Source organism: Phyllopteryx taeniolatus, chromosome 16, assembly GCF_024500385.1.
Source record: "Phyllopteryx taeniolatus isolate TA_2022b chromosome 16, UOR_Ptae_1.2, whole genome shotgun sequence".
In the NCBI taxonomy this organism is placed as follows: domain Eukaryota; kingdom Metazoa; phylum Chordata; class Actinopteri; order Syngnathiformes; family Syngnathidae; genus Phyllopteryx; species Phyllopteryx taeniolatus.
In genome coordinates, this window is record NC_084517.1 from 9,715,819 (window position 1) to 9,742,870 (window position 27,052).

At 40.0% G+C, this 27,052-nt stretch overlaps 1 protein-coding gene across 1 annotated transcript; it reads right to left on the reverse strand.

Moving 5' to 3' along the window:
* Nucleotides 1-1,027: 1,027 nt before the first annotated feature.
* srebf2 (sterol regulatory element binding transcription factor 2) lies at nucleotides 1,028-26,521 on the reverse strand. The gene is made up of 20 exons (XM_061749137.1): nucleotides 26,217-26,521; nucleotides 17,799-18,118; nucleotides 15,827-15,980; nucleotides 15,543-15,691; nucleotides 15,309-15,428; nucleotides 14,606-14,878; nucleotides 14,059-14,173; nucleotides 13,835-13,986; nucleotides 13,390-13,588; nucleotides 13,111-13,286; nucleotides 12,022-12,271; nucleotides 10,293-10,462; nucleotides 10,034-10,205; nucleotides 9,741-9,858; nucleotides 9,553-9,659; nucleotides 9,009-9,141; nucleotides 6,463-6,634; nucleotides 4,876-5,052; nucleotides 4,556-4,667; nucleotides 1,028-3,360 (listed from the first exon to the last, which is right to left on the reverse strand). The coding sequence occupies exons 1-20, from the start codon at nucleotides 26,305-26,307 to the stop codon at nucleotides 3,158-3,160; spliced, it is 3,363 nt and encodes a 1,120-aa protein (XP_061605121.1). The 5' UTR covers nucleotides 26,308-26,521; the 3' UTR covers nucleotides 1,028-3,157.
* Nucleotides 26,522-27,052: the final 531 nt, after the last annotated feature.

The following is a 27,052-nucleotide window of genomic DNA, read 5'->3' on the forward strand; positions in this document are numbered from 1 at the left end:
GTGCTCAATGAATCACCCAATACATTTTCAAGGACATCCACTTCTATACCTTTCTGTGACTCTTCCAGTCTCTTTTGCCAATTGCTGATGACACTCTAGGCCACGGGTGTCAAACTCATTTTTGTCACGGGCCCCATCGTAGTTATGACTTCCCTCGGAGGGCCGCTACGACCGTAAACCCATATAAATGAAATATTACCTCATATACTGTTATTGCATACAGTATACACATTGATGAATAACCAGTTTTGAAATCAGAAGCCTATAAAAAGATGTTTTTCAACTATTACATTTCTTTTCAAAGGGGGATTGGTAACAAAAAATGCTTGCAACTATCTCAATGACATTACACCAGAACACAATGAGCAATTTTGATTTGCTTTCGCGGGCCACATAAAACAATGTGGCAGGCCGGATCTGGTTCCCGGGCCACCAGTTTGACACCTGTGCTCTAGTCTGAGTGGCCACTTACTCGGTGAACATCCTGTTTGAAGCCTCACAATGGCAAATAGTTGATCAATTGTAAGGTGTCCTCTTGGTCTCATGATGTCAAAATGTGAACATAAAGAGGACTGTTTAAATACCAATTCTAATTAAACCAGGACATTGGTTGAGTCACAGATCAAACACCCGTTTTGATTTTCAGCACTATGAGGACAGCAAGTTTCGCAAAAAGTACAGAAACATTGAACAGTTTGAAATGTGCATTCAAACGTTTTGAGAAAGTCAAATTCAGTACACAGTGCATTTTAAGTTCCTGAAATTTTACTTGAAAGCGGAATATCCCTTACTTTTGTGTGGTGTGCAAACACCCAAGAAATAAAATCTCTATATATACATACATACCAATAATATAGTAGAAATAATGTTAATTATATCGTTTATTTGTATAACGTATAGGTAGCAGATGCAATCAAATGCCATCATACTGCCAATGGCAACCACGATATAGTGCCATTACTTCTTAACTTTCCTGTTTTATGCTGGATAGTATTTTTCCACGGGAGGAAAAAAGATCAATTCCAACCACCATCACATTTTGTTTTATTACAAAAACACCAACACCAAAAAGAGTGACAAAGAGTAAAATTTAGAAAGTACAATGCTTAATGGGAAAAGACAAAAAAAAATTGTAACAATCACAACAGTAGACCAACAGTAATAAACCCAGCCCATCATGGTTAATTGGGTATTGCTTTGTTCTTTGCACACAATGAAGAGAGATATTGATCTGCTTGGTTTGACCTGTAAGAGAATTTTCTGTACATTTCTACAAGCATTAATTGTGTTTGCTTCGCTATTCTAAAAAGAATAATTTGAAGTGCACACAGAAAAAAGGGCAACCCTAAGCTACCACACCAAGCTAAAATGCTTGTTCTGTTTTAAGTTCTTCACAATCAAATATAATACACACACATAAAGGCTGACTTTTCACCCCCTCCCCAGCAAAGCATTAATCTAAAAAGTACATAACCATTAAACAAGACACAAAAACAGGAATGATAGAAGCAAATTGTGAGAGGCACAAATTACAAACTGTTTTTAGCAATTTCTAACACCATTTTAAATATGATGCAATATTTTTTCCTTTAAAGTCAAGGGTGTTTTGCCTGAAACATTTACAAATGTAGATGACATTTCTGAGAAATAATAGTCTTTCAACTGTATCACTGCAGAAACACATATTTTACAATAAACAAGGGGGGTTACCCATTGCATTCCCCCCAACAATGGAATTACTTTTTAAAATGACAGAGCAAAAGATTTAGAAATTTAGGGCAAGACAGCTAAAACTGCTCTGCTGGTCCAGCCATTACACCAGCCCGACAACTCACGATTGTCAGTAATGTAGTCGTCAATGTTGGCTTTCCTTGGAGAAGTAGCCAAACGCGTACGATTTAATCTTTTAAAAATGAGTCTATCTATATTTACAACCAATACATAAACTGTTCATCCATCCATCCACCATTTCCTTTACCACTTATCCTCCACTGCTGGAGCCTATCCCAGCTATCTTCGGGTGGGAGGCAGGCTACACCCTGAACCGGTCGCCAGCCAATCGCAACTGTTAATCCATCCATCCATCCATTTTCTGAGCCGCTTCTCCTCACAAGGGTCGCGGGCGTGCTGGAGCCTATCCCAGCTATCATCGGGCAGGAGGCGGGGTACACCTTGAACTGGTTGCCAGCCAATCGCAGGGCACGCATAAACAAACAACCATTCGGACTCACATTCACACCTAGGGGCAATTTGGAGACGTCAATGAACCTACCATGCATGTTTTTGGGATGTGGGAGGAAACCAGAGTGCCCAGAGAAAACCCACGCAGGCACGGGGAGAACATGCAAACTCCACACAGGCGGGGCCGGGGATTGAACGCCGGTCCTCAGAACTGTGAGGCAGACGCTCTAACCAGTCGCTCACCGGGCCGCCGCAACTGTTAATATTCAATTTAATTTACATATGTACTACAATATCTATGTTTCTGTGTAAGTAGTTAGTAACAAGGCCATCATTATCAAGCACCCTGCCTGTGTAGTCCGACATTTTAGGGAAGAATAACACCTCTGTGATTTACTGAAAGCTGCACATTCACTTCCAATTCAGAATAATCAACCTGGTGTTTGGGTATTTTGTTTTTCCCCACAGTATAATGTAACTGTGTATGAGGTAGACAAGAAACGACACTACTTATAGTTGAAGGTAAACCAGTCTGTCTTTTGTGTGTACGCTGTTTACAGACCTTAGAAATGAAGCTGGCAAACTGATTTACTTTAGATATTACAAAGTGCTGATTATTGTGCAGCTTGGGATTGAATAGCTGAACAATGCACTTCTGCAATTGCATGAATTTGAACAGCTATTTATTTAAGGTCCCTTTTTCTTTGGAAGCCCATTTTACACCTGATATTCTCTGTTAAACATGTTAAGTGTGAGGCAGTCAGCCGACGTTGTACCCTGCGTGAATGACCACAAGGTGGGAAGAGTGTTCTAAAGCTGAGCATTGGAGGCGCAACTAGCCATCAAGCAAAAAGAGACGTCGATACAGGCTGAAAAATTTATGGGTGTAAATGACTGACTCATATCCTTTATATACTGTAAGTGAATGAGTGCAATCAACAGTAGCCTTTGTGTTTGTGTGTGTGCGTGTGTGTGTTCAGGATGCAACGACGGTTGCGCCGCCGCTCAGGCGCAACAGGATCAGCTGACAATCTTGGAGAGATCGACGATCTCCCACCCGCTCCAGGGTGCGTTTGGCCTCAGCCAGCAGGTGGGCGCGATGGCCGGGTGGGGTTAACAGGGGCATGGGTAGGTGGCGGCAGGCCAGTAGAATGGCATGAGCCCGCTCCCTCTCGCCATCTAACAATAGCAGAGTGAGGGAAAAGTAGAGATCAGCGTCCATTGCCTTTTGTTATATTTGTGTAGTATATTTTTCTGATATCTCCAGCGAATTCTCACTACATCACGGTTAATTTTTCATGCCTCCTTTGTACTGCATACTTTTAAGTGATCGTGTTGAATGGATTTTACTATACAGTAATCCCTCATTTATCACAGGAGGTTATGTTCCAGACCACCCCACCAAAAGACGAAAACCACAAAGTAGCGACCGAATATTTATCGGCCAATACCAATCAAGCCAATCAGATCGGTGTAAAGTCTAGTGAATAATCATGTAGAATCGGTTGAGTGATGGCGTAAATTGAGGCTACCGACAGGAATGCTCGGAGTGCGCTTCTGTTTACTGTATTTGGTTAACATTTGTTAAATAAAGCGATTGAAAGAGCACCAGCAGCTGCATCCATCCTCCCTCTACCCAAACCACTTATGAATTACAATTCACTCTAAGTAGCGGTGGTCGGATATATTCAATTAGCTTATGATACTTACTAAACTTAAGCCAGTTGTACTTTCTAATAGGCACATTGCAATTTAGCTTCTTTTATTAAGTGTGAAATGTGGTTTGGATGAACATTTTGGTCTTTGTTTAATTCTCAATGTTGAATTCCCTTTTGTTGTATACGATGCTGTGTCGTGTGTGTTAAAGTAGCAGTTGTTTGAATGTTTATAATGACCGTGACATCTATAATTACAGTAATATCTCTTTTGTTTGATGTGTCAGTTTTACAGTAAAATTCAACTTGGAGTGACAAATAGTCTTCTTCATATTGTCTTCCACTTCTTGACAGTCAGAGTGAGAGGAGGGGCTATGGAATACTTCAAAAAGTGTGTTTTAATAAGTTTAGACGTCTTTAAAGTGTGTAGAAGTTGTAAAACTACATGAGAAAAATGTATATGATCTCTTGACATCACTATTTTTTTTACCTATTGCAGGTGGGTCTGGAACGTATCCTCTGCGAGATGAACCAGGTTTCACTGTACTCAGTTGCAGAGAGTACTAGGCATTTATCATTCTGAACGTAGACTATTTTATCTTATCAATAGGGGCAATGTAGCAGAATATATTTTAATATGATTAGGCAAGGATCAAGGAAAGGCATGGAGATTATGTAGTCTGTACAATGTACAAAAGCAGCCTTGGTGTATTCTTCACCTGCAGTGTGGAGGCCGTGCGTTCTTCGTCTCAGGTTGTGATCCAGCAGCTGGTGTGTCCTTGTAGGACTGGCTCCCGCCATCAGCCTCACTGTGGTCTCGTGGAGGAACACCTACAGTAAAAGGCAGTCATGTCTCAAATACAGTCAGCAAGCATAAACAAAGCTGGATCTGAAGAAGCTCTTTTGAATGTCAAGGGCTGAGATTAATTATATACTTATAAACATTTGATTATAATGATATACTTATTAACATTTGATTAAACTAGGGATGGGCATGATTTATTCATTATTATTGGGATTTATCTGGTCATGCCTTTACCTTATGCTGGGCCTGTCTGGAGCACTGTGTGAGCTTTCTGAGCGCACTGAGGTCACTCTGAAAACCAGCCAACTGAGATGCAGATGATGGCCCAGGTTCTCCATTAGTGCTGCTGCCTCGCTGCCATAAACTGGTCCTCAATGTCAGTAAAAGGTCGCATACCAAGAGCTCCATCGCCTTCGATGATAAAGAACAATAGATCAATGGAAAACTATAACTAAAAAAACTGGACTACACAGAAAACCATATTGCACTGTGTAGGGGGGCTTAGGCCTGGGCCAATCAAGAACTCAAAACAAACAAAATGCTGGATTACTGTTCTTTTTATTAATTTTTTTGACAAAAGTTACATCTGAAAGAAATTTGATGAGGCCCAGGGTGGGCTGAGTGGCCAATTTCCAAGTTCAAATTGCTGGTGGACTCTGTCCCATCCACTTTCCAAACAAAAGAAGCTTAATCTCCATTTTCAGATGTTTATTGAACAGGAAAATACACAAATACAAATTGAAAACACTCAACGAGAGGGCACTCACACTGAACTAACTACGTAGTAAAGGCCAACCAGACTGACTACAGCTCCTGACATCACTTATTTGGCCAAACCCCATCTAGCTCCACATGAAGACGTGCGTGACTTTCTGCTTAATTACACTTTACAAAACCAGTTTATTTCTTTATATTCACTATGTATATTTTATAATACAGAGCAACTATTAACAATAAAAAAGTACCGTGGTACCTTGTAAAAAAATAACCCATTTTTAAATAGTGGTATGATATAAAAAAAGAAAAAAGAAAAACATGCGGTGACAGCATTCTCCAACTCGGTATCTAAAGTGGGCGGCACCTTTTGTGACGTGTCCAAGACAGAGAAATACAGTACAGAGACAAGGAATGGCTACAAATTGTCACGCTCCTAAGGATTTTCCACTCCTCCCGGAGAAATAAGACACCTTACATGGTCGACAGCCAAGGCAAGCCGACAGACACAGCAAAGCCTGTCTGCTAGGTGTGCGATACAGTAATGCCACTGGCAAGCTTTTATGAATTCACAGAGTGACAAGTTACCATAAGACAGATTTCCCTTCAAGTCAAACGAGCGTAAATTATATTTTGTGATGGGCAATCTTGTTTCCAGCATTTGACAGGGCAATTAATAAATACTCTTTGTAGCAGAGTAGTGCTCACATGCCCCAGCTATGCAGTTGCATTGAGTCATTTGCAATTAAATGTGGAAGAGCAGTTAATTGTTCTCCCGGTAACTACGCTGGCATAGATGAACAAAGATACATTATTTGCAGTAAATCAATTACGTTGGACTAATTAAGTAAAAGTGGATAATTTCCCACGGCACAGTGGTTGGTGTAGAAGTAGCATGCAGACCTGGGAGGCCTCTGTAATGCCCTGCAGATGCATTGCACTTGGGTTGAAGATCATGCAATGCAACTACAATGCACCACAGCCACCTCCTGCCTTCTCTGCTGCATACAAACATCCACCTCTCCCCAATATATAGCATTCTAACAACAAACCCAAATAAAAACTCTACCAAAGAACCTTTGAAGAAAATATTTATTTGCTTCCTACCTTGTTTAGGCAGTCACCAGGCTGGCCAAGAGGCACGGAGATGCTGGAGCGCAGGTAACTGCTGGCTTGGTCACAACGGGACAGGCAGGCTGACGTTCCTTCTCCCTTCAGAGATGACAGACTCATCTGAAAGGACTTGCAGAGTAACTGCACAGCTTTGGGCAGAGGGTGGCTGAAACCCAAAGAAGGGACAGAAAGTTAAAAGGAGTACAGTGAGCCTTCTGTTCATCGCACGGGACATGTTCCAGACCCACCTGAAATATGTGAAATTCTGACAAAAGACAGACCATATGAAAACATTTTTTGAATATAGTTTTTACCCCTTCCACACACTTTAAACATATTAAAACACACATTTTTAACACATTGTAAACATATTGAACAAAAAATTGCGAGTATAAAATGCATAGAAAATAATGTAAGTATTGTAGTACCTGTGTGTTAGAAAAACTCCTTTCCCACATGCGAGGGGATTTCAGTAAGTACAGTGGTGCCTTGACTTACGAGTTTAATTAGTTCCGTGACCACCCTCCTAACTCAAAACACTTGTATCTCAAATAATCTTTCCCTGTTGAAATGAATGGAAATCCTATTCATTTGTTCCAGCCCCAACACCAATTTTTTTTTTTTGTAACCTGTACAGTAATGTAGCTTACAAAACATACTGTAATAACAATCAAAATGTCAAGGATTAAAGTTTGTGCATCATGATTTCATGCTTTCTTTCAATGGGCAGAGTGTGTCTGGTGTGTGTGGTGTGCCTTGGCCACCAGCCAGGAGGTAGTGTAGTACATACAGACATATTACAGCTAGATTTGATGCTGAAACACAGAAGATGAGCTGCAGTAACATGTTGTTTTTCAGAGAAGATAAAAAATATATGCGTGTGACTGAGTCTTATTGTCATAATCTGTCTGCATGTGTTGCTACCTTTTGTGTTAGGGCTGCACGATACGGGAAAATAGAATAAGTTTTTTTAACCCTGCAATATATATTATTAATGTATATTAATGCTTAATATTATATAATTAATTACTATATAGTAATATATAGTACCTTTGAATTTAGATGAGAACATGGGTTCACATGAATCCTACATTGCAGGAACCTCCAATGTCACTTTTGCGAACGATACATCGTGAAGCTTAGACAAAGTTAGGTCAAATGTTTGTATTTTTCTTATGTTTAGTTTGACAGTAAACTTCAACTGGGAGTGGAACTAAACAGCTGTAAGCAAGCGAAAGGCTTCTTTTTCTCAAATTTTTGCTTGCAAGTTAAAGCAAAAAATATCGTCCGAGGGAGGGCTTGTATTTTGAAAAATGTATGTCGGGTTATTCACGAGTTGAGGTACCATTGTATACTAGCCGATCTGATCGGCCTCATCTGTATCGGCCGATAATTAGCATTTTATGCTGATCGGCTTTAATGTCATAATTCGCCAATCCAATCAATGACTCCGCAAAAGATATCTACTCCACGTCGCCATCGTGTACAGTATATTTGAAGCCAAAAGCTGATTTATTTTTAGCTTTGTTGCGTGTCTTATGATGTAGTACTGTAAATATTTGACAGCCAATAAAGTTATTTAAACAAAAAACAAAACAAAAAAAACACGTCGGCAGTGTGGGGCAGACAACATGTAATGCTCGGATCAGACTACAAGACAAATTTGGTCTTGCACGATTGCACTATGTCAGACTACTGCAATAAAATCTTGTATTCTGAGACCACTACATCCCATCTTTTACGATCACTGGGCTTTATCTTGTCAACTCAAACGCGACCGGATACACTCGTTACCACGGCAACAACAATTGATCGCGTAGTGTGTATTATAAGAACAAAATGGGGCAAAACGTGTGCTGGTGGTCACCGGTGCTCGGGAGAAGACTTTAATTCAAGGCTTGCTTGAGGTATGCTCACATACTTTTAATACGATACAGCTCGCAAGCAGGCAACAAAACGTTATATAGCCTAGCAAGCTAGTGTTAGCACTAACGGTTGTACCGGCGTTCTGTCGAATCATGCTCTAAAGTTTCGTTGTGTGTGAAGTAATTTAATTACAATAAATTAATTACAGTCAGTTAGCACCCATTATTTCTGTCGTGTTGTAATATTGGTTTGACCTGACTGATTAGAATAAATTACCTGACAAGATATTTTTAAAGATACAGTGAAAACAGTACACAAGTATATACAGTAAATGAACAAGTCATTTAAATAGACACATTGCTCCATCTTGTGATCGGATCGGTGATCGTTCTTGTTTTTTTTGTTTTTTTAAACTCGCTTGATCAGCCTGTTTTTGGGAGCACAGAAAAGGATCACTCTAAACTGTGGATTTCCGCAAAATAGGTATTTCCACAATAGACAAGTAGATACGTCCCACAAAACATTTGCAATGCAGCAGGGCTGCGGTAGGTGAATTGTAATAAAGCAAGGGAACACTGCATTTAATATGGGTTGTTCCATAAATCCAGTATAAAATGTCTGTAAAAGTACGTAAATGGATTGTAAACAATGACTTCACAAGCCATGGCACTTACTCAAGAGTGTGCCGAGTCCTTGGCATTCGCTCTGCTTCAACCAACAAAGATCTCACAGTGACATCATCACCCTGAAGCCAATAGATGGCAGCCTTTAGGACCAAAGCCCACCACCGACTCAAGGGATCTCTCACTACCAGACAAAAAGGGATTTAAAAGAGAACTTTAAACAGAGGCTTTAAAAAAAGCAGCCAATCAGTTTTATGTTTGTGTCTTGCTGTTTCAGAAACAAATTATCATGTTTAAAGATGTCTTTTACGCTTTTTCGCCATCATTTTCATTATACAATGTGGTGTAAGATGTGTGCTGTAGGGCTTGGCATAAGACAGGAACAATTAACTACATTCAAAAAAAAAATATCATATTGACTGCACAACCTTTAAACGCTACATTAGCTCTAAGTGTACTGCTTTGGCAAGAAGAAAATCAATTCATATTGACTTTTACTTTGGCACTTAAACTTAAGAAGTCGATGAAGGAAGTTAAATTCTAAATATGTCTAATAAGGAAGTGTTGCATTTGTGCTTTGTCGTACATACTGTACCTGGTGTGATGTTGTGATTGGGAGGAGTTGAGAAGGGAGGAGCAGAAGGAGAGTCCTCTGTACATTTATTCAACTGTTGCAAGAACTCCAGGGCACTGGAAAACTCCCTGGCAGAAGGAAATAACAAATGCATAGCTTCAGAGTAATGGAATGTTTTTATCCTCCAGTAAAGCAGCACTCCGTCATACCCAGAGCTGGTTTTGTGTTTGCCCACTTCTGAGTCGCTCTGCGGCTGGATGAGGGTGTGAACGGCTCTTTCAAGCAACTTTCTGCAGAAACAGCGGTGCAACTGGGCAATTGGGTCAGCTAGAGGGAAACATTTGCAATTACAGGAAGACAGACTTGAGTATGACAGGTTCTTCCTTGATAAACAGTTAAGTCATTTAACATCAAATGCTTGATGACCTTTTATAATATACAAAATGGCAAGATATTACCTTAATCAGTTTGGAGGAGCAGAGTTCAACTGTGTCATTTGTACCTGGGTCTCTCTGTGACGTAAACACCCCATCGCTGCTCTCTGACTTCAATGACCAATCACAGCTCAGAAAGAACTGCCTGCCCAATGGGGTGAAGAGCCAGCGCAAGCAGTCAGGAATGTGCTTCGCTTCACACTGATTTGCAATGTTCTCTGCACAACTCAGTAAGTAACCCTGGGGAAAAAAGGATTTGTATAACCTAAAATGGATACATTTTAAAAAGTAGATGGCAGACATAAGATAAGCATGTAAGAGACATACAGGCAGACATGCAATATGGTGACCCAGTACACTGTGTAGGGCAGCGGCTGCAGTGACATAGATCTCGGTAAGTTGAGCGGGGGCCATCTTTCCTTGGGCGCTCTCGCTGAGGTTGACAGCACTCAGAGACAGAGACAGGGCCCATAAGCTGCTACGCTGAGGCAGCTTTCCTAATAAGTAGAGGGAAAACACAACATGGCACTTTCTAATATCGGTTTCCACTCAAACTGAAGGACTGAAGTTGATGAAGCAGCAGGCTCTAAGCAGCTCACTGACTTGGTGCCTTGAGATAAAAGTGACAACTTACGAGTTTTTCGAGATATGAGCCATTGTTCTGAGGATTTTTTGCTTCGACTTATGAGCAAAAATTTTAGATTCAAAAGTGCTATACGGTGGCAGTGATTCAACTCATCTTATTTCACAACAAGCAGCAGTTTGGCAGATAATGAACAATTCTTCAAAAATGAAACTTCAAGCTGTTTATTGGCACTACCATTTGAAGTCAACTATCAAACTAAGCACAAAAAGAATTATGTTTATCTAAAGCAGCCACATAGCTTTGCCTTAGGACAGTCCATTCACAGTAGCTTAATCCTAACAATGTAAAACGGCATAGAACGAAGAGCATCAGTGTTACGGCGTTATAAGACTTTAAGCAACGGATATTTGATATTTGAACACAAACAGTGGAGCAACACACGTTGACAGACAACATACCAATACCAAATAAGGTATACATTCTTTACTCCTTCAAAAACATGACTAATATTACTGCAGTTTACCGTGTTTTCCTATGTGTCTATACCTCTGGATTATACTCCCCCCCAAGTGGCCAAGAAGCTCAAACCAGAAGTAGCGGAACAATGTCCATTGAATTCAAGCAAAAAAATGGGAATTTGTTACTTTTTATTTGACATTTGTATTACTGTATGTTTTTATAAAGAATTTAAAGAGTGCTATTTTTCTTATTTTAAAAATAATGTTTTTGGGGGGAGCCTGGAACAGATTAATGGCACTTCCATTCATTTCAATCGGGAAAGATGATTTGTGATCACAGAACAAATGAAGTCGTACCTCAAGGCACCACTGTAATTTTCCTCACCCTTCGTAGGGACCAGGCAGGACCGCAGTTAATTGACGGCCACCATAATTGCATTGAGAACGGGATTTTTATTTTATTTTTTTAATTAGGGGGAAAAAGGAATAAACTGGATTTTTAAAAATGTATTTATTTATTTTTTTAAATCAACGGGTGCCGAACCGTGTGTATGCTGGGGTCCACTGTACTCTAATTGAGGTCAGGCCAGTTTGCTGCCAACAGAGACTGGTGTTCAAAATGAAACAAGTAGAAATGAGAGCTGGTTAGCTGTGGGACCACTTTGAACTACAAAATAACTAGGTAGGTTCTAAATATTATACTTTACAATAGTTTTTACAAATATAAGAAAGACAGATGAGAAGTGAATTCAGTGAGGTATCTGAGGATGGCGATGTTCGTGTCGTGTCAAGAAGCGTGCATCTCGTCATCCTCAGTAACCTTTGGAACAGCTGTTTTCGCCTTTGCACTGACTATCACCAAGATTGTTTCAGGCTCAACTGTGTGTTTTCTATCGTCTGTATTCAATATTAAAACTTGATATGACGAATTAGTCCATAATTGATCGAAATTTTTTATTGAGATTGTCGATGAGTCATGAGAATTTTTTTGAATGACCATACCTACACTTACCTGTGAGCTGCAGCTGGCTCAGACGATGGTATACGAGGGCAGCATCTTTTGCGCTTGTCCTGGCCTCATCCCCCTCATGTTTTCCTCTGATTTGGTAAACCAGCCAGCCGAGAGGGGTTGGACGATGTAAACAATACCGAATCAGATTCCAGGACAATGAACAGATCAGGTCCAGTTTGGTGGAAGGAAATGCTCTGGTCAAGATGGATAAGGAGGTCTCTAAACTGGTCAATGCTGCCTCATAATCTCCCTGTGAGAGAAGGAGGGAGGGAAAGCATTCAAAGAGACTACAAAGGCAAAATATGTTGGAACGGCTATTAAAGTATGTTTAGATGAACTGTAAATACAAAATGGGACACAGCAAATCAAACAATTGAAACCCATATTAAATGATCAAGTACTATACGCATACAGTATAAAAAACCTGTTGTCTGTTGTTTTATTGTATGGATCGTAAGGCTGGTTGATATAGCAATATCCCAGTATATTCTGGCTGAAAAGCGAAAGAGTTCCCATCTCTATTGGGAAAATCATGCACCTGCACATAAAAACTAGCCTATCTGTGGGTCAAGTTATTCATCTTTCCAACAGTATCCGCGATGAAATGCAATTACAAATTTTTCCACCATCCATTTTCTATAGCACGTCATCCTCATTAATTGCAGGGAACAAATAGACAAACAACTAGGGGTTTTCCTTTTCTACAAAATATACAGCAGTGCAAATGACAATGAAAATTGTTGTGTAGAACCATTAACATTGCATGTTCAAAGAGAGTAAGCTATATGCAAGTGTATAAATAACAAAAATTGGGCCGGTTTTGCCAACCTATCAACCTAGTTGTTATTAGGGATGTCCGATACTGTAGCCTTGAGTTTTGGCCGATATCGGTCCTATCCGATTTCAGCAATAATCATTCATATTTTACTTATTTTGTAGGATTCAATGTTAGAAAAGGTTTGATCAAGTGATATTACTCAAACAGAGAACAATAATCAGCAACAGTAGGTATGAGAACAACTGAAGCAGAAGCCAAAATATGTGAGACGCATGTTAACTGAATAAATGACAGACAGTAATTGTACATACTCTCTTCAGGTGCACATCAGCTTGTTTTCGGTGTCTCCAGAAGGACACCGACTTTGGGGAGTGAAGGGGGGTGACAGGTTCCCAGAGGTAAAGCACCCGCACACAACCCCAAACTGCTCCCAGCCCACTCAGCATCCAAACAATCACCCATGGCAATAAACAGCGCAGCCAAGAGGCTAAGGTTCAGAAAGAAAGGGCACACAGGTTTCATACTGTTAATATTCTCTCACAGCAGCAAGTCTCCAAATTCAAATCATCACAAGAGATAGCTTTTCTCACCAAAATCCTGTGTGGGACTTGGGAACCAGAAAAGAGTTCTAGATGGCCCATGCCCTGCAGAGATACTTTCTGAGGTCTCAGAACCCAACAGAGAGGGCAGTGGGTTCAGGGAGAGACAGAAGAATGTCAGGGCACAGAGAAGCAGACGAGAACCATCCATCACTCCAACAGAGGAAGGAGAGTCTGGCTCACACTTCATCTGAAAGAAAGAATGACATAATGCTAAATATGCAACCTAAAATGATAGAATATTGTTGTGTAATACAGGCCCAAAAATTTTGGTTCGCTATAAAGGCCCAATACCTTTTTTTAAAGTAAACTATTGTTTACAACAAAGGGCAAATGACTGGTGATATTCACAAACAACTGCAGCGTGCGCAAATGAGACAAATTTGTATTTGTATTTGTCCAAGAAAATGATGGCCCTAAACACCTTGTACGTTACCTGATCATGATCTATTAAGGGGCTGCTGGGCTCAGAGTCCACACCATAGGGAGACAATTGGTGAGGGGAAGCTGAGCCAAAGTCAGAGGCTGGAGGTGACATCATTACAATTTCCTCTTTAGTCTCCATAACCTCAGACAGTGTCACTGGCTCTGAGAAAAAGTAAGGTATTAAATATATTTAATTTGTTACATGCAGCTATCGATGTATAGAAATACACTTACTGCTCTTCTGGATTGCTATTTTAAGAGCCAAGTTCTCCTGTCGAACTTTGTGGTTTGCTTGTTTGAGGTGCTTAATGTAGTCAATAGCTTTACTCAACACACCTGACTTATGCATCTGAAGGCAAAAATGTAATGGGGGAAAAAAAAAGTGAGAATTCCATTACACTTTCTTTCGGTAGGTACACCGACAAGTCACAACATTTCCATTCCAGACCACTTGCAATATACTGTACAATGATAACCAATACCAGAAGAGTATCAAATACGGTATTCTGCCTTTACAAAGGTAATAATGTTCAGTCTTGATTGACTGTCAGCGAGATATTAATAAAACAATAGGTTTATTATTGTGGTTGAAGCTTGTAGTGGTGTAGAAATGCACTCATTCATAATGAGAGCTGAATCTAATATTTGGGTTACCTCATTAGCTACATGAGTGTAAAAACAGTATTAGGGATAGCATATTACCACATTTTAGAGCTGCTCACTTCTCTCAAAATTAATTATCAAATCCTGTTATTGACAAAATTTATTAAAAATTACTGACCTTGACATCATTTCCTACGACCAAGTCTCTCAGCTCCATAATCTTGTCATTGATGGATGACCGGTACCTCTTTTCTATGATGTTGTGGGTGGTCCTCCTCTCACCCTCCTTCACCACCCCTCCTTGGCACAGCACCCCTCCAGTCATAGGGCTTTGCTCTAGGCTTGATATTATGCCGTTGGTGCAGTGGGGGGAGCCTGACTGTAGATGTTTAATTGTCAGCTTGTCTGCGCCTCCCAGAACAGTAGTCAGGAGGTTGCTGCCCATCAGTGTCTACAGACACAAACGTAAGTACCAGTGGGATTGCAAACACTTTAAATTCTTGGATTCAATACAGGGGGATCTCAGTTTATCACAGTAACAACATTACGGATGGCGAGCATTTAACGAGTTTGCGCAGCGGCGTATGAATAGGTTGCTGTGGGGCAAAAGAAGGCACACTCAGTTACTGCAGAGCCGACCGTTTTTCATGCATTGTTTTATATTTGTGGCCTAGAAAAGCTTTCATGCAAGCATTTACTGTAATTATGACTTTACTACTGCGTTAGCGTAGGTTAGTGATTAGTTAGTGATAATGACTACAGTGTGTTCTGACTTACGTACAAATGCTGGTTATGTCGTAGGATCGGAACTATGTTATAAACTGAGGACAGTGCTAACAACAGTGACATTAAATCTTTGGAGTGTATTGCTAGCTGTGTACCGGAACTTGCAGTGTTGTGTTCTGGAGGGGCGTAGTCAGTGTGGTGATCCCCGCTGGGTTTTGCATGGTAGATAGAACCAGGGAATCTGTCTTCAGAATTTGAGGCTGCTGAACCAAAACCTGGTGAAAAGAACCCCCACACCGTCAAAAAAGAACTGTGTCTCTAATAATCAAAAACAACACCAGACATTTATGTCAATTTTGATTTTTAGACAGCAAAAATGGTTTTGCAACCTGTTGCATCTGCTGTGGCATAGCATGGACTGTAGTGGGTGCTGTAGAGAGAGTCTGAATGGTCTGACCAGTTGTCAGAAGACGCTGGTGAATCGTCACTGGTTGGAGCTGGGATGATGTCATAATGCTCTGCACCTGTGGTTGAAGTACTGGGAGAACAACTAAAACATGAGTACTCAGTGAAGAGCCAGGTTCAAAATTTAATCATAAGAATATTTCAATGACATGATGATGGAAGTCTTATTATATATTATACAGTACTTAAGTTAGGAAGTTTTTGTCACCTGGGAAACCAGAAGTAGGGCTTGGGTGGCAGATGACTGGATTTTGGATAAAACGGGACTGTCCACCGCTGGAGGCAATCATTACAGTTTGGGGCGCCGGCGTCTGGATTGATGTTGGAACCAAAGTGTGAACTGGGAATCGCTGGGTCTGCATCTGCATTTAACACACAAAAAAAGTTTTCTCAAAACCATGTTCTTTCAATTCTGTGCTCATAAATGACAGGTACAATTTTGTTCTATTTTTTTTTAATGAGAATTTCTGTTGGCTGCTAGAAGTGTCCATGAAACTTAAGACCGTGTACAGCGCCTACTGTATGTTCATTTTGCTTGATAAGATGATGACAGTATGAATGACACTCGATTGATCACTTTACTTTAATAAGCCAAGAGCCAACAAACTTTGATAATGATGGTGTTTTCATCTGATGTTTGACAGTACAAGTTTAATTTCACTTCAAAGTCCGCCTGACACATGCAGGTAAGAATTGTCTGGCTATATTAGCCAATAAACTATAAATCAGTCAGATGTCCATATAAACTATAAGTAGGGTCGGGCATCGAGAATCGAGAACAGATTGGAACCGGGACTAACATTCCGGTTCTCCCGGAATCGTTCAAATTTAAAAATTTCGGTTCCCAGTTTCAACGTCTACAGTCCGCCGACCCTGAAGAAGAAAGTAGTGAAAGCCAACGAAGATGAACGCGCATGAAGACGTCCCTGTGCCCAATAGCGGGGGCGAAAAAAAGTGTGTCTCAAGTTTGATAAAATAAATGACCTGTCACCTCAGTGCAACACTTGGAATCAGATTATATTGTGCAAAGGAGGCTTTCACGATGTGTAGAAGTCTGACGCGCTCCCTGCCGATCCGAGCTTCGGCCAACACCACACGGAACTTCAGTCAAGTCAAGTCACGGTGGGCGACTGGTTAGAGCGTCTGCCTCACAGTTCTGAGGAGCGGGGTTCAAACTCCCGCCCCGCCTGTGTGGAGTTTGCATGTTCTCCCCGTGCCTGTGTGGGTTTTCTCCGGGCACTCCGGTTTCCTCCCACATCCCAAAAACATGCATGGTAGGTTGATTGACAACTCTAAATTGCCCGTAGTTGTGAATGTGAGTGCGAATGGTTGTTTGTTTATGTGTGCCCTGCGATTGGCTGGCAACCAGTTCAGGGTGTACCCCGCCTCCTGCCTGATGATAGCTGGGATAGGCTCCTGCACGCGCGACCCTAGTGAAGGGACTTAGTAAATGGATGGATGGATTTTAGTCTTCAAAGCTACGCAAGAGCCGATGAAAATTCACCGGTGTCGTGCAAAGTTACTTTCCGTGTCAAAATGCTGAGTTGCGGTGTGTACCATTCAAAATAAAAGGCGACAAGCTTAAACAGGAAGTTAAAACGTGCACACATAAACCATTTGAGGTGATAAAACAGTCACAAATAACTCATTTAACAATGCTATATTTAACTATTAGCTGAAACATTAATTTATGAATATTAAGTAAATTGGGTTAGTTCCACACACATTGCCTTTTGGTTCATAGGTTTGATATTGACACTGGTTAAAAAGAACCCCTGAGTCAAATATTTATTTTAGTCTATGCTGCAGGCTACTAAGAAAATGGATGTTCATAATTTGGACAGCCTTCATTTAATCCATACAAAAACGTTTTTGACCCAGTCCTCTAAAATAATCTGAATCGTTTGGAATCGAAATGAGTAATGAGCTCAAATTCAAACGATGCCCAACTCTAACTATAAGTGCAATGCCTTTGATCGCACTGTGAACTTTGTGTGTTGTTTTTTTGTTCTTGCTACCTGAACTGATTGCATTTGTTTGTGGCGTGTTTCAATCAAACAGTTCTCCATTAAACAGTTAATATTACATTTTATCTAGGTGGTCATCACACAGCGACGATATGAAATGTAATCTAGGAAAACAAGCTATTCTTCATTGGACATGGGTGTAAGCGGTCAAACCTGAATGGTGGGTTGGGTCATCAGATGGGGCTGGATGGGTTGGATCACGTGAGGCCGTGGCTGAAGGGGCGGGGGGCTGCGGGTCACCTGCTGCTGCACTGCAGAGGCTGTGGTTGTGGAGGGGGTCTGCGTCTGTGACAACGTCTGAGGGGGAGAGTGGCCAAGAGTGAGGCTTTGGCAGGCAACAGGGGTTAATGCTTGGGTAGATCCAGGGTTTTGAGTTGCCGGTCGTGGGGTGGTGATTAGAGACCCTGCGGTGGTTATCTGCTCCTCAAACAGCTCTGGGAAGTCCCCCACCGGGTTGACAAGCTGGAGCAACTCTGAGGAAATAGGTCGACACAAACGGAATTAATAATTAACGAGACAAATCATTACATACAGATGAAATTAACATGGTAAAAGTATACATATTAACATCAGATGATGGCCTGTATTAGAGATCAATATATACAAATCTAAAGTCATTTACCGTAATTTCTTGTGGATAATGCGCATTTTTGTTTTTTACCCCCAAAAAATTGTCAAAAGTCAATAGTGCGCATTATACATAGGTATAGGAGAAAATGAAAAAGACTTTCACCTTTTATAAATGTATGCCGCCATCTAGAGGTTATGAAATGGTGTACACTTTCATTTTGCTATGCCACCGCCCCCTAGAGGTTATGAAAAAGTTGTACACTTTCATTCCAGTATGCCACCTAGAGGTTATGAAAAAGGTGTCGGCTACACTTTAATTCCAATACGACAGGGGTACATATGACTGAATATATGGACAACCCCAATTCCAATGAAGTTGGGACTTTGTGTTAAAAATAAATAAAAACAGAATACAATGATTTGCAAATCATGTTCAACCTATATTTAATTGAATACACTGCAAAGACAAGATATTTAATGTTCAAACTGATAAATTTGATTGTTTTAGCAAATAATCATTAACTTTGAATTTTATGTTCCAAAAAAGTTGGAACAGGGTCATGTTTACCACGGTGTTACATCACCTTGTCTTATAACAACATTCAATAAACGCTTGGGAACTGAGGACACTAATTGTTGAAGCTTTGTAGGTGGAATTCTTTCCCATTCTTGCTTGATATACAGCTTCAGCTTCAGTCCGGGGTCTCCGTTGTTGTATTTTACACTTCATAATGCGCCACACATTTTCAATGGGAGACAGGTCTGGACTGCAGGCAGGCCAGTGTAGTACCTGCACTCTTTTACGACGAAGCCACGCTGTTGTAACACGTGCAGAATGTGGTTTGGACATAGTCTTTGGCAGGGGTGTCCATGAAAAAGACATTGCTTGGATGGCAGGCTATGTTTCTCCAAAACCCGTATGTACCTTTCAGCATTAATGGTGCCTTCACAGATGTGTAAGTTATCCATGCCATTGGCACTAACACAGCCCCATACCATCACAGATGCTGACTTTTGAACTTTGCGTCCATAACAGTCCGGATGGTTCTTTTCCTCTTTGGCCCGGAAGACACGACGTCCACAATTTCCCAAAACAATTTGAAATGTGGACTCGTTGGACCACAGAACACTTTTCCACTTTGCATCAGTCCATCTTAGATGAGCTCGGGCCCAGAGAAGCCTGCGGCGTTTCTGGGTGTTGTTGATAAATGGCTTTTGCGTTGCATAGTTTCAAGTTGCACTTACGGATGTAGCGCCGAACTGTACTGACATTGGTTTTCTGAAGTGTTCCTGAGCCCATGTGGTGATATCCTTTACACATTGATGTCGTTTTTTGATGCAGTGCTGCCTGAAGGATCGAAGGTCACTGGCATTCAATGTTGGTTTTCGGCCTTGCCGCTTACATGCAGTGATTTCTCCAGATTCTCTGAACCTTTTAATGAGATTATGGACCGTAGATGATGAAATCCCTAAATTCCTTGCAATTGTACGTTGAGGAACATTGTCCTTAAACTGCTTGACTATTTTCTCACGCACTTGTTCACAAAGAGGTGAACCACGCCCCATCTTTGCTTGTGATTGACTGAGCAATTCAGGGACGCTCCTTTTATACCCAATCATGGCACCCACCTGTTCCCAATTAGCCTGTTCACCTGTGGGATGTTCCAAACAGGTGGTTGATGCGCATTCCTCAACTTTCTCAGTCTTTTTTGCCACCTGTCCCAACTTCTTTGTAACGTGTTGCAGCCATAAAATTCAAGTTAATAATTATTTGCTAAAAACAATAAGGTTTGTCAGTTTGAACATTAAATATCTTGTCTTTGTAGTGTATTCAATTAAATACAGGTTGAACATGATTTGCAAATCATTGTATTCTGTTTTTATTTATGTTTAACACAATATCCCAACTTCATCGGAATTGGGGTTGTACAATTGTACTCATAGGTTTACATACCCAGGCAGAATTTGTGAAATATTGTTGTTGTTTTTTTTAATACGACTGATGACTGAACAACAACCATCATTTATTTCTTTATGGTTATGTTTTGTTTAATTATAATGCTTTTCTGAAATGCTTGACAGTTTAATTTGAATCCCATTAAAAGAAAAATTTAATGTGTTTCACCTGGTCCTTCATGTTTTCTTAAAAGAATTGTACACATCTTACAAATTCTGCCTGGGTAATCAAACATATGAGCACAATTGTGTGTTTTCTCATTTACTAAATAAAAGTAGGGCTGTGAATTTCAAAGTAAGAGCAAGTAAATAAAAAGAAAGTATGTGTTCAAATAAATTACTTAAATTCAGAATAATTCTTTGAAAAAACTAACAAAATACAGAGAATACTTCATGTTCTGATCATATGGGTAGAAGCAAAATCATGAATTGTAAAAATGCATTATACATAGGTTGACGGGTTTTCCAGAATTTTGAGGTCAACTTTGTGGGTGCGTATTATACATCGGTGTGCATTATACATGAGAAATTACGGTAATCAGAAACTATTAGGATAAAATTTATTTATGTACTGTGTATCTGTGTCGATTCTCAGTCATCCAGCGAATGGTAATCTGCAAAGGTTTATTGAGGGAACTGGACTCTTCTCGTTTGTTGAAGACTGCGGCGCGACCGATTCATCAGTTAATTTTATCCCTTTTCAAAATAATCTTAATGGGCCGGAGTATATTCTTAATTTGTCAAGAAACAGTAAATGCTGTTAAGCGTCGTGCAGAATTATGTCCATCCACCATTTGTCCACTACAGGAAACTTCGACTGCATTAAATCCAAAAAGCAGCTTTCCTGAGACGATGAGGTGGTTGTCCCAGGTCTCATGTGAACATCGCTAATATTTACAACAACAATGCTGAATTACCCTGTTACAAAATCCACCGCACATAACAACCAGAAGGGCAACCAGGAGAAAGTTGAAAAATGGAGGACAGGTTCCAAAATCAAATCAATTCCAGTATGAATGTGCATGTTTTTTGGGGGGAATTCTGGTTTCGTCTTCTTGGGCGGCTGTTAATATATTTGGGGGGGCCGCCCAAGTAAAGCCTACATAGGGAAACAATCTGCATATTGTGTGTGTATTTCATATACATTAGCATGCGTTCATTTTGATAAATCCCCCTGGTCTAAAATTGTTAAAAAAGGCATTTCTCATGAGTTGCCCATACATTTTATGTTTGAAATAAAGAGTTAAGGCATTAAACCAGCATTTCTTGAGGAGCTTCTTCCTGGGCCACGATTCTGCCAGAAATGGGCATGGTCCAAACATGGGCGTCAGCACCAATCACCCCCACTTTTGGACCATTTTTCTCCCTGTAGAATTGAAGACCCATGGAATTTGCCAATTCGTATTGTCAAGTGACATCTCCTGAATAGAAAGCAGCTATGAATTCCATGGGCAGACTCTTCGGTACGAAGCTAGGGCTCACAACATTTCACATTTTTAGGCAATCCCAGTTGTGCTAGCATGAAGCAGAACCGTCTGGGTGGATTTTGCAGACTTAGTCCGTGGTGACAACTTTCTGTAATTAAATCCATGGACAAACAATTGTGTCAAAAAATATATGCTTACAAAATGTCAAGGCCCCCAAATAAGCCCCAAAAAATGGGCATGGCCCAATATGTATAGTCGTGCTCAAAAATATTGAACCCCCCCCCCCCCCTCCCGGGGTGCCATTATTTCTAGCCATGACTATCAAAAGACATGCTTTTTTTCCCTCAACTGTCTGACCCCATGAGCATGCCTATTATATTTTATCCATGACTATGTTTCTATCAATAAGTGAGCTGGAGCAAGTCAATTATGGATTTATGCGATGCACAAACATACCAGCCTGTTCCAACCTCCTGATCGGGTCAAACATGTACGATTTGACGATGCCAAGTTCGGTTGGATGCTCCTGTACGTCGAAATCCTCCTCCTTCTCATATTCCAACATGTTGCTCACCATTGCTTATAGAGTGTAGCACGCTGTGTTTGGCAATTGCAACGTCACTCTTGCGGTGGCTAGAGTAACTACACTCTGGTGTCTCGAGCTACGAATATGTTAGGGGAGTGCTCAATAAGCGTAATAAAAACCTAATTTTTAGTTAAACTATAGTTGACAACTTGCTGGAAATGACGTGCATGTATTAGATAACATAGACAATGCAAATATGAATTTTAATTGACCCCATAACATCTTTGTCGTCTGACCTTTAAGGTACTACCATTTGTGTCCAGGCCTGTTTCTCTTAGATTTACAAAAAAATAATAAATAAATAAATAATTTAAAAAAAAACTTGTTGGATCACAATTCAGCAGCAATGTCTGACTTTTATTGACTTTCATTTATTATTACTTTTCAGTTTCAAGTTATTTCATTCTTTTCTTTTTTTGAACAACAGAGTGCCAACAATTTGTCTGTGTCACACTGCAAATACTGTACAGAGTATGACAGTAACATTGGTGATTACTTCAAGGCCTTGAGTAAAAGTGAAAAGCATTAGTCCTGATAGTGTCTCTTTCGATATGGCTGAAGAGCGTGGATTCTGTTTTTATGGCAGAAAGATAAGACAAGGTAATAGCAGTGAATGCTGCAGACTGGCCTTGAAGTGGTACATGCACACATAGCCTCTGCTCTTGGCCTTGAAAATTTATTTACTGATGGCCCAGACAGACAAGAAAAACTGTAATGAAAATGTATATATTGATGCCCCAGACAGACAAGAAAAACTGTAAAACTAAAATTTCAACGCTGCTAAGATTGTTGTACTGTTGAAACATTAGCCCGTTTCACATTGCCTATTTAAGCTGGAAATTTTACACCTTTTCCTTGAGTAGCTTTTAATAAAATTATTTCTAAAAATGGCTGGGCAATATCTAGTTTTTTTTTTGTGTATGTATTGTGAAAGGATACAGTGCTGTGAGAAAGTATTGGCGCCCTTCTCAAATTCTTATATTTTTGCATAGTTTGCCCACTTTAATGTTTAAGATCATCAAACAAATGTAAATAGACAAATATAACCCAAGTGAACTTAAAAAGTTTTTAAATGGTAATTTCATTCATAAAGGAAAAAAAACAGTTACTTGGCCCTGTGTGAAAAAGTAATTACCCCCCTTCTTAAATCATGAATTAATTGTGGCTAATCACAATTTATGGTTAATTTTCACTGATCACACCCAAGCCTGATTACCTCCAGACCTGTTCAATCAAGAAATCTCTGAAACGGAATTTGTCCCAACAAAATCAAGTCAGACAAAAGATCTAAAAAAGCTGCAACAAAATGACACGATCCAAAGAAATTCCAGAACATAAAGTCGAGACATAAAGTAATTGACTTCTAGCAGCCTGGAAAGGGTTACAAAAGCTACAACGCCTGCATTGTGTCACGTGACCAACGAATTGCCCCTCACGGCCCCTCTGCGTAGCTTGTCGCGCACTCGGCAAAAATAGTTGCTGCGCGTCGAACGCCGTGGAGATCATCTCTCGTGATTGGTCCGTTTTAGTCACATGCTGTGATGATATACACAGCGTGCCCCTTGGTTCTACATACTATCTATGCTGCCGCCTTCTCGATCGATTAAACATCATCTGGTCATCTAGGTTCATTTGTTCTAGAAGACACTGTTCCACGGTCGCCATTGTTGTTGCTTTGTTCCTTGTTACTGAAAGGAAAGTAAAAACGGCTACCAGAAATGGCCAAAAAATTGTCAATGGCCGAATTAATGTCATAAATAAGCATACTGTATTTCCTCAGAGAGCCAAGGGAGTATATAGTTTCTGAACTGCATAGAGCACTAGGCTTCTAAGGAGTATGTTACATTTTCCTTTTGAGGGGAGACTTTTTTTTTTTTTTTTTTTTTAGACCAAATTCTTTTCAGAAATATATTTATTGATCATAATTTTCCCATCCTTAAAAGCTAATTCTATTACAATTACATTACAATATGTATTATAATAAATATAATGATATTCATTTTGAATTGTTTGTTCTGCACTGAATGAATAAAAACTAAATGTGTAATTAAACCTTTTTTTAAATTTTATTCTAATTTGGTTTGTTTTTGTTTCACTGTTAACATGAATAAAGATTTAAATCTAAATGCATTCTCCCCAACTTGTCAGTAGATTATTATTCTTATTTTTTAAATTAATCGAATGTCATTATCAGACCATTCTCCTTTTTGGGGGGGGGCAATGTTAAACTATAGTGTACAGCAGCATTACTCCTTAATCTCCACCATACACTTATTTTTACCATCATCATGCAGTGTGTTATGATACAGTAGAGGAGATCTGACACAAAAACACTTTTTCCTGATGGGGGGGAAGAAGGCGAATAATGGGTGCGGCAACTATTTATTCAATGGCAATTAGTTGAAACAATGTGGCTATTTTAGGCCTATTGCGGAACTATTCAGACCAACAATACAATTCAGTGCTTCCCACCATTTATTTTTTGGGGATACTGAAGCACATTTTGTCATGTATTTCAGATGAACATTTATGCTGACAGATACACAAAACCATGCATGTGTACACCTCAATGAGGGGCAGACTGTTGGACAAACAGAGAGAACAAATGAAGGCAGTTAGGAGTCCTCAGAACCTCTGACAAGATGGCACAATGGGGATCACTTTTGTGGGCTTCTCAGTGAAAAGAAAAAAGGTTACGTAACTACAGTCCCAAAGAGAGTAATTAGGGAGAGGGAATGTTCTAGATGTAAAGAGACAAGTGCATGGTTAAACGGGAAAAAAGTGTGTCAACTTATCTTTCAGTAAAAAAAAAATAATAATCATAAGGTCCATTGTATTAGGGGTATGTTGAACTTTGTGTCCACAAGTGGGTTTTTTTCCAATTAAAATTGGTTGTCCTAATAAGAAAATGATATTCCATGACTCCACGGCTAAAAAAAGATTTGCTGTAAGGTGTGTGCTGTGCATGCTGCAACTCGCATGAGCATTAATCATTATTATACATTATAACTCTCTGTCTGTCACACATTGTGTACATTCATCTATGACATTAATTAAGCATAAGTAGATGGCTGTGGTCTTCGGCTGAGCGATCTGGTATATAAAGAACTTGCACAGAACAGCTATAGAACCAAATACTAAAAAGTTAATGTGCACGGCTATCCTTTCATTTTGGACATAGCGGCCCCCAGTTATATCACGGTTCATTGTTCATAGAATTACCTTAACATCTATGCTAATTTTGGCTAGTCCGTCTATGGTGTTCCGTTAGCATTAAGCTAGCTGACTTTCGTTAGACAAAATAACGTGGCTTGATTGAGTATTTTGTTGTTTAAACATACAATATTTGTATCTCTTTTATTTTATGTGTCAGTTTACAGTAGACTGAAAGTAACAAACCTTACATGCAGAACTGTGCAAGCAAGAGTCTTCATTTCCTCAAAGTGATGTTATTATGTTAGTCTCCCATTTCTTGACAGTGAGAGAGTGAGAAAAGGCGCTAAGTAATACTTCAAAGTGTATTTAACAAGTTTAAGTGTGTTCTGATATGTTTAAAGCATGCGGGAGGGGTAAATTATATTTAAGAAATGTTTTATATGGCCTCTTTAATTCCCGAATTTTCACCTATTGCAGGTGGGTCTGGTATGCATCCTACGTTATAAACGAGAGTTCACTAGAATTCATTTTAGTGTTCGGGTGTCCTATAGCATGGTCAAATGCTGTGAGGACCTTTTTCATGAATCTGTATGATTGCACATACAGTAGCACTGGAATGCTCATATATGGAAACATCCTACATGAGACTTCCTGTATTTTAGTCATTTGAATGACACCATGCCCAAATTTAATAGAAACGCCTGAGTAATGCAGCTATAAATGACGGCGTATTATCGGTCATTCTAGAGTCCCATAAATTACAGACATGCTCAGCCTCTTCCGCTGTGCCAGACTAGCATATGCCATGCTTATCAGACTGAGCGGAAAAAAAAAAGCTAAATAAACAACACGGTTGTCAGTGACAATACAACTCACCATCGATGTCCCCCAGTGTTAATTCATCTCCTAACTCCGCTAAAGTCGGGTCCACGCTCTCCATTGGCGACATGTACTCTCCACAGTCCATCCTTGACCGCTGTCACCAACTCGCCTCTCGGCTAAAATAGGAGGCTCGAGTTGAATACAAACAGAAGTCTGCTCTATTTATTTTTTGTAGTCAACAGTGAAAGTCGGACAACACCAGCGCCTCAAAGGAGGCAGCGGTCTATCCGTCTGTACTCATTTACAATTATGTTTCCTGCAAACGACACCATATTGTTTTACGGTAGTTACGTCATTCGCAAACAGACGCTGTGGTCTAAAACACGTTCAGATTGGTCCAAACCGATGTGTTGTTGTCAGCAGACCAGCCGGGACTGACCAATGAGAAAAGCGCATTCTTCGTGGCCTGATAGTACGTCATCCATCAGAAGCTCCTGCCATTTAAATACAGCCCACCCCTCACGCCCAATCCTGTGACAAGTAGGGAACCACACCAGCCAAATGGAATACGTTGGAAATACTGGTTCATAAATAGAAATTAGAAATAGATGCGGTAAACAGTTGAAATCAACTCCATCTACTCATTACATCATAACTAAGATATGTTCATTATATATATATATATATATATATATATATATATATATATATATATACATACATCCATCCATCCATCCGTCCATTTTCTGAGCCGCTTCTCCTCGCTAGGGTCGCAGGCGTGCTGGAGCCTATCCCAGCTATCATCGGGCAGGAGGCGGGGTACACCCTGAACTGGTTGCCAGCCAATCGCAGGGCACATACAAACAAACGACCATTCGCACTCACATTCA